The 12,592-nt window shown below is 38.3% G+C and overlaps 7 protein-coding genes across 7 annotated transcripts; 4 read left to right on the plus strand and 3 right to left on the minus strand.

Annotated features, from left to right (window-relative positions):
* Window positions 1-17: 17 nt before the first annotated feature.
* On the plus strand, window positions 18-1,581 carry FDP41_001533 (uncharacterized protein; the record flags this gene model as incomplete). Its single annotated transcript, XM_044704628.1, has 2 exons — window positions 18-1,047; window positions 1,247-1,581. 2 exons carry the CDS (start codon window positions 18-20, stop codon window positions 1,579-1,581), a joined length of 1,365 nt encoding a protein of 454 aa, XP_044563903.1.
* An 811-nt stretch (window positions 1,582-2,392) lies between these two features.
* On the plus strand, window positions 2,393-3,208 carry FDP41_001534 (uncharacterized protein; the record flags this gene model as incomplete). The annotated part of the gene is made up of 1 exon (XM_044704629.1): window positions 2,393-3,208. One exon carries the CDS (start codon window positions 2,393-2,395, stop codon window positions 3,206-3,208), a length of 816 nt encoding a protein of 271 aa, XP_044563904.1.
* A 688-nt stretch (window positions 3,209-3,896) lies between these two features.
* Window positions 3,897-4,922, plus strand: FDP41_001535 (uncharacterized protein; the record flags this gene model as incomplete). Its single annotated transcript, XM_044704630.1, has 1 exon — window positions 3,897-4,922. One exon carries the CDS (start codon window positions 3,897-3,899, stop codon window positions 4,920-4,922), a length of 1,026 nt encoding a protein of 341 aa, XP_044563905.1.
* A 309-nt stretch (window positions 4,923-5,231) lies between these two features.
* On the minus strand, window positions 5,232-6,542 carry FDP41_001536 (uncharacterized protein; the record flags this gene model as incomplete). The annotated part of the gene is made up of 1 exon (XM_044704631.1): window positions 5,232-6,542. One exon carries the CDS (start codon window positions 6,540-6,542, stop codon window positions 5,232-5,234), a length of 1,311 nt encoding a protein of 436 aa, XP_044563906.1.
* A 211-nt stretch (window positions 6,543-6,753) lies between these two features.
* FDP41_001537 (uncharacterized protein) lies at window positions 6,754-7,740 on the plus strand (the record flags this gene model as incomplete). The annotated part of the gene is made up of 1 exon (XM_044704632.1): window positions 6,754-7,740. One exon carries the CDS (start codon window positions 6,754-6,756, stop codon window positions 7,738-7,740), a length of 987 nt encoding a protein of 328 aa, XP_044563907.1.
* Window positions 7,741-7,861: 121 nt separating this feature from the next.
* On the minus strand, window positions 7,862-8,758 carry FDP41_001538 (uncharacterized protein; the record flags this gene model as incomplete). Its single annotated transcript, XM_044704633.1, has 1 exon — window positions 7,862-8,758. The coding sequence occupies one exon, from the start codon at window positions 8,756-8,758 to the stop codon at window positions 7,862-7,864; it is 897 nt and encodes a 298-aa protein (XP_044563908.1).
* A 50-nt stretch (window positions 8,759-8,808) lies between these two features.
* FDP41_001539 (uncharacterized protein) lies at window positions 8,809-12,363 on the minus strand (the record flags this gene model as incomplete). The annotated part of the gene is made up of 1 exon (XM_044704634.1): window positions 8,809-12,363. The coding sequence occupies one exon, from the start codon at window positions 12,361-12,363 to the stop codon at window positions 8,809-8,811; it is 3,555 nt and encodes a 1,184-aa protein (XP_044563909.1).
* Between the last annotated feature and the right edge of the window lie 229 nt (window positions 12,364-12,592).

Genomic DNA, 12,592 nt, shown 5'->3' on the forward strand with positions numbered 1-12,592 from the left:
ACATGATCATCATCACTATGAGAAAGAAGACCAGTCTCAAGTACAATCCGTTTCCAATGCCAATGAGCGGTGTGCTCGGAATTATCATCATGGGGACATCCACAATAGCTCTATGCTTCATGGTGATTGTGATGATGATTGATAAAGGTACTAGTGGTTGTTATGGTTCAAACACTGTTCCTGTCTTGGTGGATAGTGATTTAGGGACCGATGATTTATTCGCAATTGTACACTTGCTTCACTACCATCATCAAGTGAATGATCGGCAATTATTGCAACGACGACCACCACAATTACGTGAACAATTATCAAACACATATTCGGAATTACGGAACGAAGAAGAAGATGAACATTGGAAACGGTTTGAAACATCAAAATTTATTCATCATGATGGTGCTATTCAGAATTTCACAATTTCAGTGATTGGAGTAAGTCTTGTCACTGGCATGCAACTCTCTCTTGAAAATTCGGTGGATATTTTACAGAGATTACAATTATTTACCAATGGTTTTGAAAGGCATGAATCCGTGATGAATTTAATATCGCAAGAACAACTGAAATTACCCAAGCTCTACATTTCAATGGATCCGCATGGATTAATTCCATCACAGAGTCATAGTTTTAGTGAAGGCGCATGGTATGCCAAATGGAACGATAAAGAGCTACATATGGCTGATATTCTTGGAATGCCACCTATTGTCAATTATTCACATCCTACATTGCTACCTGTGGTTAGTGGCCAAGACTATGTTAAAGAAATGATGAATCTCTTGAAAAATCAAATAGAATTGAATCAACCTGCCACCATTTTGGCCATTGGACCTTTGACAAATTTAGCTCGTCTTGTTCTCTCTAATCAGAACCATATTTTGGAAAAAGCAATCGAGAAAATTGTCATCATGGGAGGAGCAATTAACATGATTGATCCAAGCAATACTATCAATGGAGCTGAATGGAACTTCTTTTGTGATTCCACAGCTGCAGAAATTGCCTTGCGAACATTCAGTGGAAGAATAGTATTGTTTGATTTGAAAGTTGCAAATTTAGGTATGTTTCTCAATTATTCCCATCATCCATTCGTCACAAACAAATGCAAACATATAATCCTATTTTCATATTGAATGGTAACAATAATATATAATAATTATTGTTATCATAACACTGGCCTGGTATTGGCATCAAAATTTTCTCCTTCCAATGGGAACATGAAATTGTATGCATCATGCGAAAATTTATTTCACACTAGACGCTGTCAATGAAACCAATGCTCAAGACATTTACAAATTTGCCACCTCTTTTAACATTCCGAAACCTACTCTTCAATTTGTTCAGTTAGGACTTTTGGAATTGTCACGTGCCTCTCTCACCTATGATGTGGTTACATCCTTTTATTTGACGCATCCACATTTATTTACCTTACAAAAAATTTGTGTTTCCATCTCATCTGAATCACCTACTCAAGGAATTATTCATCAAGTGGATTGTACTGGACAAGAAGAACATGATATTGTTGTGAATCGAGCAGTGACATTTAATAAGAGTCAATATCTTGAATATTTGAAAGAATTATTTAGAGTGTAATTATTGGTGTAATTATGGTGACAACTGCAAACCGCATCTGAAAGATCAACCAATCTGAAAGCATACAAATCAAAACAGACATCACTTTTACAATGATAGACGATTGACTCTTGAAAATGGCTCGACTGCTTCCTTTTATTCAAGACAGAGGATGTAATTTATCATTTTTCAACTCAGTAACAAGTCATGATGAATTCTCCAAACGCTTTACTGTTCCTGATTTGGGAAGAGAAAGGGCGTTATATAAGACATGGACCGAGTTGAATCATCACCACGTTGAAAATGTACATTTACGATCGGTCCATTGACATTGGTCATGATCAATCACATCATGATACGTACGCTACCATTGGGGCTGAACAAAGAATGGCGTTTACAGATTTACTGTCACAAATTGAGAATTTTCAACTATTTGGAGATACTGTTCTCCAATTCGGAAATAATTTGCACTTTTGTGGCGAAATCTCAATCCTGAATTCGAGATGTTACCATCCGATCTTACCGATCAAATTCGTTTTTAAACAAACAACACTTTTAGATTGGCCATACAATATATCTTTATCAAGAGGTATAAATTGCGAACAACGAAAGACATGTCGCATTCGGAGTAAGCGAGAGTGTGCGTGTTAACAATCTCCAACAACATGTTTGACTTGTCATGAAAATGACTATTTCATGAATACGAAATAGGTTGAAGATGACAAGTTCACAAACCACTGCCAAAATGTTTTGTGAAATCACTCGCTTGAAAATGATAATTTCAATTTCCCAAAAAGAAATATATTCAATCGCTCGGCACGAATTCACCACCATGAACTCTCCTACCACAACGACTACAACCACAGATAAGATTGACCAAGTGTCATCCATGTCCAGAATTTCAAGTCGATACACACAATTAAGAAAACAATTACGATCCTGTGCCAACTTTAAAGAGAATTACTTTGTGATGGAGATGAAAGTTGGTCGTTCCAAAGTACATTCAGCAGCATCGTCATCTTCTGATGCATCATCTGAAAAGACATCACGAAGAAGAAGCAATACGACTTGTAAAAAGAGAAACAAGAATCAACAAGAAGAAGAGAAAGCAATAACAAACAAGGATCAAGAGGATCATACATCCACTACAACCAAGAAGAAGAAGAAACCACAACCACAAGATGAAGAGGAACTAGTAGCACCAAAACAGAAGGGTTCTATGGGTACTACTACTACTTTTTACTCCAAGAAGAACAGTGAAGAAAATCCACAAGTTGTTGTTCAACAACATTCATCCCAACAAGAACAACTCTTAATGGATCAATACCATGAAAACTCAAACAATGATATCATTCACCAAACACTTCCTTTTGAAGAACAAGAAACAAATTCCCTTCTCCTATCTTCTTGTCAAGACATACAAGAAGAAGAAGAACACGAGTCTTGCATCGTGATGAATGATCCACCATCCATGTTATTGAGAGAGTATTTTCCACTTGAAACAATAATGACCATTTTGAATGAAGAACAAATGACAAGATCAACAACAACTTCCAATAATGACCATCTATGGTTCTCCTCACCAACAACATCATGGATTCAATTATTGCTTCAGAGATTCTTCCATCCTCATTCCAATCTATCCTAATAATAATAATCACAATCATATGAACACTACTACCACCAGTATCCTTGCTCAACCTCAGAACAAGTCATCACGGACATTAAGTTAACCTTGTCAAAAGACCACGAGATTCCATCTGTGGTATCCAGTGGTAGTGGTGATCATGATCCCCAGAATGACCTATTGTCATCTGAATGGTGGTGATAGCGTCATATGTGATACAAATCTGAATGAATCGACTTGAGACTCTTTTACCAAAGAGAGAGAAGAAATCAAAAAATACCGAGATGTTCTAAAAGTGCTTTTTTAGGAATAAACACTTCAATAATAGAATGAATGGACACACTTCATTTAAAGAAACTGCCCTTAACAAATAGAGTAAACTTTTTGAACATTTGATGCCTCCATTTATATTCCTTTTGATGTGTCTTTCAACATTCATGGGCTAACAATCAAAAACGGACTAATGAAATTCCCCACACCATGAGCTTATTCATCTCTCTTTTCATTTCACATCAAAGAGTTCACATCAACATCCTTTCTCTTATCAACCACCACTCTCCTCCGCAACACATTTGACTCTTTTAAACAAACAAAAAAATCAGAAACGTCATTCTTGGCTTGAGTGCATTCAAGAATATTCAACAACGTAATCTCTAAATTTGTCTTTCTCTCTGACCGTTATTACAGTATTGTCAATCTATTGATCATGATGGATCATCCAATCAGTTCATCTTATTCTCAGAATATTGCTTGCGGATCCACAACAACAGAACAGAAGAACAATGACCGAGAAGAAGACACAAATGGCACTTGTCTACCTGCAGTGAATGAATGTATTCTCACCACCAGTCCCAACAAGCACCGAAGAATCTCCAGTCGTTACACACAACTCAGAAAACAACTTCGTGCATGCAATAATTTCAAAGAAAATTATTTTGTATTAGAAGTGAACAAACCTTCTGCCGCTGCTATTAAGAAGCAGAGAAAAACCTCCAACAATCCAAAAAAGACAAATAGTTCGAAAAAGAGAAGGCAACAACAAGTTCAGGATACCCTGATGAAGAGGGAAGAAGATTTCTCTCCCGAAAATAACTTGCAAGTCAACATGTCAAATGCCAACACCTCTTTGACAGTGTCTTCAAACACAACCTCATTTCAACCTTCCCAGAACTGCAATAATTGTACAGTAATTACCACTCCTTCAAATACTTCCAATTCTTCTTTGGAACGAGTTCAACTGTTGCAAACCATCCTCTCCATAATGTTGCAAAACATGAAAAGTGGTGGAAACAATTCATCCACGATGAACATGAGATCATCATACACCACCTCTACCAGCAGTCCTTCTTCAAATATTAACCTCATGATGATGAACAATTTGTCATTTGGAACACTCTTGAGTGAACAACAAGAATTACAACAACCATCATCCTTGTCGTCATCATCATCGTTGTATATCCCACTTGAAGATTTGAATCTTCTCACTTCTGAGAATAGATCAACGAGTCATTTCATGGATATGAGTTTGATGAATTTCACCTTGTTTCAAGACTGGAATCAAGAAATCATCCACTCGGTACTTGGCAGTCACACAAACTCTTCAATGATGATGTCTTCAGTAACCAATTCCAATGCATGTATTCCTCCCACTGCTTCCTCCACCACTCAAGATGATGTGGCGTCAAGCTCACTCCCTAATTCGACCACTTTGGATGAATTGCTGGATTTGTTATAGATTTGGTGAGACACTCCGTTTTTGTACAAATTGAATTCATGAAAATTTAGTAAAGGAATTGTTTATTTTTTTTCCAATCTTGATTGTTCGCTCAAAATGGATGTTTTGATGGTGATTTCTCCTGTTTCTAAAGTGATTGTTGTGCAAAAGTGTCCTTTTTATTTGTATGGAGGGTGTGACGATCAGTGGATGGCATCTAGAAGATGGACGAAAAAGAAAAAGGAATTAGAGAAATGGAATGTATTCAAAACACACAAGACTGAAATACAAACTTGGAGTTCTTCAATGTTGATTAAAATTCACTCCTCCTCAATAAAAACTGCGTGTATGATGTATCTTGTCCAAAGAACTTGAATCCACCATGTATTCTGAAGAACCACTCACTAACATGTTCATTTCGGGTGCATAACGACGATGAAGCTCAATTGCAACTCTGCCAATAATGAATGGTGCGTCAGGATTCAATTCGACAGGTCTGTGATGATTTTCATCGAGTGTGAATAAATGAATTTTCTTGACATAACCTTCATATTTTGGATGCAACAACTTGGCACATAACTCTAACATGAGTGTGACATCAGTTCGTTCTTGAAAGGATAAGGGCCTGAACTGAACAAAATTTTTCTTGATATCAGTCGTGCTTCCAATGAAAACAATCTTACTACTATCAGAGTTGGCAACAGTGACTGCAAAGAGAGAGACACATCGAAATGAATCCAACACTCGTCGATAGAGATCGTAAAAGAGTACTGAATATTGCTTGAGCACCAAGTCATAGGGGGTCGTGTCAATGGAAGGACTATGATTCGGCGACTCATCACTCGTATTCTGAATACATTTATCCACAGAGGTCATTCCATCCCGTTGCCATTTTTCGAAAATCTCAAACGTGGTCTCCACATATTCTTTGGCTCTTGAAAATAACTCTTCAGATGGTTCTAATCCTCCAATCATGGTATTAAAATCATTATATTTGAGATGAGCATGAGGATGATGATGAGATACAATGGAGAGCTTTTCCATAGGTCTGTTTTTTGGTCTTCCACTTGCCTGATCGAGTAAGCTTAATAGTTGCATTTTGTAATCTTCAGCAGAAAGTAACACCACATGTAAATCGTCCAAAACATCAATCAAGCGAGTCCGATCGCCAATGGATGGCAATTTTGTTTCATATTGTTCTTTCAATTCATCCAACTTGGCAAGTAAATGAGTGTATTGTTGTGTTGTTTCAGAACCCATTGAACCCATTGGAGCCTCATCATCGCCAATGAATACATGATGCTCTTTAGCCCATTCATTTTCCTCTTGATTATCCATATATTGTTGTATCTTTGCCTTCACTTTAGAATAGAGGGTATTCTGCTCTTCCACTAATGCCTCTTCATAATAATAAACACAGTCAAACACAAGCTTGGAAAATTCATCTCCGAACACATCCTTCATACTTCCTCCAATCAATGATCTCGAACTTTCCAACGACAAGAATCGATTCAGAAAATCTGGATTTACCATCTCATGAAGATGAGCAGATAATAAATGTCTCGGAATGTATGTATTCGAAGAAGGTGTTGAGGTCGATGAAGAATCAAAGGATGATGAGGTTTGTTGTGGTTGGCTCATTTTTTTTTGTTTTTTTGGAAATACCAAATATTCAATAGTGACTTTTAAGGAAATATTAAAAGAGGGTCACCAATTACAAGTTTTCGAATAATCACCTTACAGCAATGAACAATCTTAAAAACAGATCACATTTCTAAATAGTTTGACACCTCTCTCGAATACCTATTGCAGTAATGTTGTGAATGATCATCAAAAGTTCAACTCTGAAAAAATGCTCAAAAACATGCTGAGGGCGTATTTATCGTTCTCAAACAAATACTACGTTCCGATCATGTATCGATTTGCGTTGAAGAGAGCTCTAAAATCGTATCATCACCATGATGGAGGAAACGAACCTATGGATGAACTGATGAACAAGAATAATAATGGAGCTCAAACTTGTTCCTCTTTGAATACATTTCGGAATGTTGAACCGACCAACATTGACAACACATCATCATCATCACGAATGAAAGAGCTCATGAACAAGATCCAGTTGGAACAAAATGATATTATACACTCGGAAATGACACGAAAATTTTTACAAGATGAAAAGGACATGAGAAATATGACAGACAAGAGTTGGCTTCCACTCGTAGCTCAATACATTGCCTCGAATCGAGTCCTTGCTAAAGAATTATTTCAAGGCGATGAGAAAAAAGCCATGTTGTTCATATATGATCGAGCACTATTGCCTCCTGTAGAGAAAATGATGAGAATGGTCCTCGGAGGGCAAGGACGCAAAGGCATCGCAAGCGGAATTATTTTCAGAACACCAAGAGCTGGAGAAGATGATAATCAAGTCGATGTTCTGGAATTTATGTGGAAAATTATGAGTGTGGCAAACGACTTGATCCATGCTTGGACCTTGTCTCATGAAATTTATCATGAAACAAAGAATGTGACAGCTTTAGAAGGGCATAGTGATTCCACACATTCTGGAGATGACAACGAGAAAATTAGAATCTCCACGATCCGTGTGCATAATTGCATGTTAAATCGATTTTTTAAAGCTCACAATGCATCACATTTAATGCCTGTCATTTGTTCCTTTGATACCATATGGGCGAGGAATGCCTATGAGAATACTGGTCATAAACTGAGGCGAAATCAAACATTAAGCCTTGGTGGTAATTATTGTGCATTTGATTTTTCGAAAGGTTTCGAGAAGGAGTATGATGTCGTGTCGGTGGAAATTGAAAAATTACGTAAACACTAATTCATGATATTATTATATTTTGGACTGAGAGAATGTTCATTCAGATGTCTTTTGGTTTTTCAGTATTTGCCTCGCTTCTACCTCATCGTCATCATTTAGTATCTTTTAAATATTTGATCGATTATTCCTCATCGCTTAAATGATGATCAAATTTGGATTTTCTTTTGATGGATGCTGTGGTTTTTGTGTTGTCATTGGATGAGCTGCTTGATGATGGAGAAGAATTAGAAGCAGCTGCTACATGCAACCCGTTCTTTCCATTGTTAAAGGCCTTTTCAAGCCCAACCTTGACAGCATCTACCACTTGTTCCTCCTTTTCACGAATGATTTCTCGTTGCAAAGTTATTTGTTCTCGAGCTCTTTCTCGTTTGGCTTCTCGTTCTTTAGCACGTTTTTCTTTAATTTGTTGCTTTCTTTTTTCAACCAATTCATTCCATTGTTTCAAATTAATTTGATTGGTGATGTGTCTAAATCTTCTTCCACTCAAATCTCGCATGGCACTGAAGTTAGTTGTTTTCTTCTTTGATTTGGACTGTCTGAGCAAACTTCCGAAGCCTCCCTTTCCACCAACAAGTCCAAATATGCCATCCAAATAATGGCTTCTCAATTCTAAATGATGTAATTCATGGGAAAGTGCCGAGTTAAAATAATGTACAATTGGAACGTTCAATCGGAGCGGTTTATATGCCTGATGTGCAAAATAAAAGGATGATGATAAAAGTAACGCCTCCAAAGTCTCCTCCTGATGTTTTGAATGGTCGGAAGGATGATCAGCACACTGTTCTCTATTAATAAAACTTTGATGCATACATTCCGAGGAGTGGTTACAACCAGGATCATGATCATCCGTAAATTTCAAAATAAATTCATCAATCACATCTTGCAACGTAAATTTCAAAAATTCCTCTCTCGATAATTTTACTTCGTATGAATTAAATTTAATGTAACAGGTAGCGTCATGAATTTGATTATTGTTGACGTTGTTGCAAGCACTTTCCGAGATTGAATCATGATTCATTTTTTTTTAATTTTTTTTATTATGCCTTGTTTTGGCCACTGATATTATGGTCATCTTTTTAAAACAAAAGCAGAGCTTGAAATAAAACGTTCAGGGTTTGTTCTTTTCAAGCTTTCATAAGATTCCATGCACACGTGTGCATGATCCAGCAAGTGTGAATATCTAAACTTGAGTAAGGAAGCTTTTTCACAAATCAATAACAGATTCATATAGTCTTGACTCAATTGTTGATACAAATTCTCCACATATTCCAACATTAAATTAATAGAAGACTCAATGACCAATCCGTGAAGAGAATCACAATGGATCTTTGTCGCAATTTCAACAGGAAATACTGCATTAATATTTGCATATTTGAATTGGCTGTGTTTGGTCATGCTGGTTATTTCATTGGCCACACTCATCAACTCAAGTGAGAGAGAAGGATCGACATGTTTGTGATGTCTGAAGAGAAGAAGTGCCTTTAGTCCTAAGCATTGCAAAATTAAAAAGAAACACTTGTCTTCACCTTCATGTTTTAAGAATTTCACTAAAATATCCAATTTTTGAATAAGCTCATTGGTGGAATTGTTGCTCTCCAATTGAGCCATGGGCCTATGAATAGTGGAGGAGGCTCGAGTATTAGTTTTAACACTTGGAGGATTTGCATGACCACCCCTTAAAGATGTTCCCTGGGGTTGTTGCTGTGCAGTTTCGCACATCATTTGACGCCTCGCAATACTCCTCACCACACAATTAAGAATATTCACATGTTGTGAAATTTCAAAGTCCAAATAACTGCTCTCATCCACGAGATCCATGAATGGATAATTAATTTTGTTTTGAGGAGCATTTAACACAAACCGTATGTGAGAATCCAAAGTCTCTGGAATGAAAAACGCTTGTGTCATTGCAAGACCTTGTTGAATATAGTCACGAGTGGCTTGTTGAATATGGTACGTGGGAGCTGGAGGTGGTGAAGTATTTAATGTTGAGCAGGATTGATTTCCAGTCGTGACGGTGGTAGTAGTACCACTCTTCGCTCTCCCTTGTAAAGTCACAACATTCGCCTCCTCTTCCTCTACGGTGGCATTCATAAACGTTTGGCACAGGTGATGAAAATACTTGGAACGTAATAAACACTGACCAAAACATGTATCACTGATGCCTTTGTTGAGAGTGGAATCTGGATTGAGAGCAGAAGTAATTGCTGAATTCGTGTTACTTGCACATCTATTACTGCTATGACTAGCATTGTTTTCATGGAATGTGTGAGAGAGTGATGGCGACGAAGAATTTGAGGATGTAGAAGAGGGAGGATGGTCGGTGGTGGATGGTCGTTTCTCTAAGGAAGAACAAGAAGATGCACCACAAGTGTTGCTGCTGCTGCTCGTCACATGATGATGACTCTCTGATGATTTAAGGGTTTTCGAGCAATCGGTACCCAACAAGTAATAGGACATTAAACTATACACACACAGCACCAAATCATCACCAATCTGATCAAAACATCTCGACAAGTACTCACGAGCTTTTTCATACAGTGTTTTGGAGTGATTTTTTCGCCCCATCCTTAAAAAGATCAATGCATGGATTGAAAAGAGAATGGAAAGATGAGAATTACCCAAAGGTTGACTAAAATCAACACTCGTAATGTCCACATTCATATTGCTTTGTCCAGAAATTGATACACAAAGCCAATATTTGAGAAAAGCAGAGTCCTTCGTTGGTGGAATTAAGGAAATGGCCATTTTACGATAAATATTCTCTGAAAGGTTACTGAAATATTTTCTTTCCAATTCGACCAGTTCGAGATTATGGAGATAGGATCGTTCTGTGGTGTAGGAGCCACTTGCACGTTGTAGTTGTTGTTGCTGTTGTTGCTGTTTTCCAGAAGTGGATGTTTTGGATTTTCGTTTGCCAGATGTTGACGATGAACAACAACTGCTGCTGGAGAAAGAACTACTGACCGAAGTGGCTGTATTGTCAATAAATTGATATTGCACAGCTCCGGTAATTGGATGAGTGGCTGGATGATTACTCTTTGGTCCTCTTTTTCTTGCCTGTGAATAAACACATTGTTTTTGAGATTTGACGCAGTTGGAACAGCCAGGAGGGTAAGCAATCTTGTCACACTTTTTGTGATTCAATTTACAGAAAATACATGCATTATTCATGAGTGTGGGAGCAAAGGTGGCAGATGTTGTATTGGGTGTGGATGTTGTTGTTGATGTTTCGGATGTAACATTTTTGGAAGAGCTTGTTCCTGTTGATACATGCAATTGTTCATTAGGTAATGATGATTTTTCTACTATTGCATGTTCTGAAGCTGATGCAGAGTGTTGAGTCCATGAGGATGATGAAGACGACGAAGGGCGTTCCAGAGTTTGTACATGCATGCATGAAGAGGAGGATGAAGAAGGTAACTCATGCATGGCTGGCATGCCATCGTGATTGCTGGAGGGCTCACTTGTTGTAGAAGCATTGGTGATAGTATTCGTCCTGCATTTGCTGCTGGTCGAACTGGTCAATGTCGGATGCATGATGTTTGAAATTGATGGTCTCTCAAAGAAGCCTTCTTTTGAAAAACGAATTTGAAAAGGCTTGTTGTTGTTGTTATTGGAAGTATTCTTGTTTTCAAGCATGCCAGGTGTGGAGGTAGACCCAGCAGGTCGTGATGTAGAATGATACGATGATGAAGTAGTGGCTCTTGGTAATGATGAGAATGGATTGGTTTCGGAATTTGGAGTTGTTGCATGAGTCATTGCATTCAAAATTTCATCATGTGATGATGATGTTGTTGGGAAAGAGAATCTGGAATTCTGAAGCCTAGCTGGAAGGAAGGAGTTGCAGGCATTGAAAGGTGGTGATGTAAACTCCTCCTCTCGACGTCGAGGGAATGATGGAATCGTGGACGTGTCAGGCGACTTTGTTTGAGTTGGGTTGGATGAGAAAGTTTGGACGTGATGATGTTGCTGTTGGGGAACAACAACGTTGGTGGTGTACGGATTTCCACTTTCGGTATGTGCTCCCTGATCGGGGTTGGAATTGGTGGTGATCCCATAAGAAGACTTTGGTGTCGTTGTTGGACGGGTGGTGATCCTGTCATCGAGTGCTCTCTCGGATGAGGTCCAATCGCTTGCTAGTAACAACTGTTGCAAGAGTTGATGATATTCAAAATGTGGTGGATGAGAAATGTGCGAAGGTTGGGTGGGAGAGGTTGTTGTGGTGGTAGTTCGGGTGAAAGAATGTGTTGAGGAGACTGCTGGAGAGCCATCTTCCCCATTCGATGTTGAACAACCAAAGTTAATTGAAGTGAAATGAGAGCCACCTTCTTCACTTGTCCCCCTAATATTGGGAGGCAACATGTGATGATTGTTGTTGAATATACTATTAATATTGGTGGCAGGGTTATTAAAAGTACTACTACTATTACTACTACTCGTAGTAGTAGTAGGTATCCATTCGCGTCGTCGTTCTTGTTGTGAGGTGGATGGTGGGTGAGGGTCAATGTTGTTGTTGTTGGTTGATTGGGTGTGGTTGTTATTACAAGATGAATATGAGGTGGAGCGATGATGGTGATGATCGTGGAGGTCATGAGGGTCGTCCTTCTCATCAAAAGACATGATTCCTTCCCTACGTCTTCAGAAGTGAATGAATTATAATGGAGAGTGATGCAATAAGTCCTCGTTGTTGTTGTTGTACCCGACGACCAATCAGCAGTGTTGTTGTGGTCGTCTTAAGAAGGTGGTGGTCCGGTTCCGTACTAGTATACCAGCACAAAACCGATCGATGGTTGCCTGCTTTGAAGACGTCGCGACGAGTGTGTTGTTGTTGTTGTTGTTGTTGTTTCGA

This window comes from Naegleria fowleri (genome assembly GCF_008403515.1).
Source record: "Naegleria fowleri strain ATCC 30894 chromosome Unknown tig27, whole genome shotgun sequence".
Taxonomy (NCBI): Eukaryota; Heterolobosea; class Eutetramitea; order Acrasida; family Naegleriidae; genus Naegleria; species Naegleria fowleri.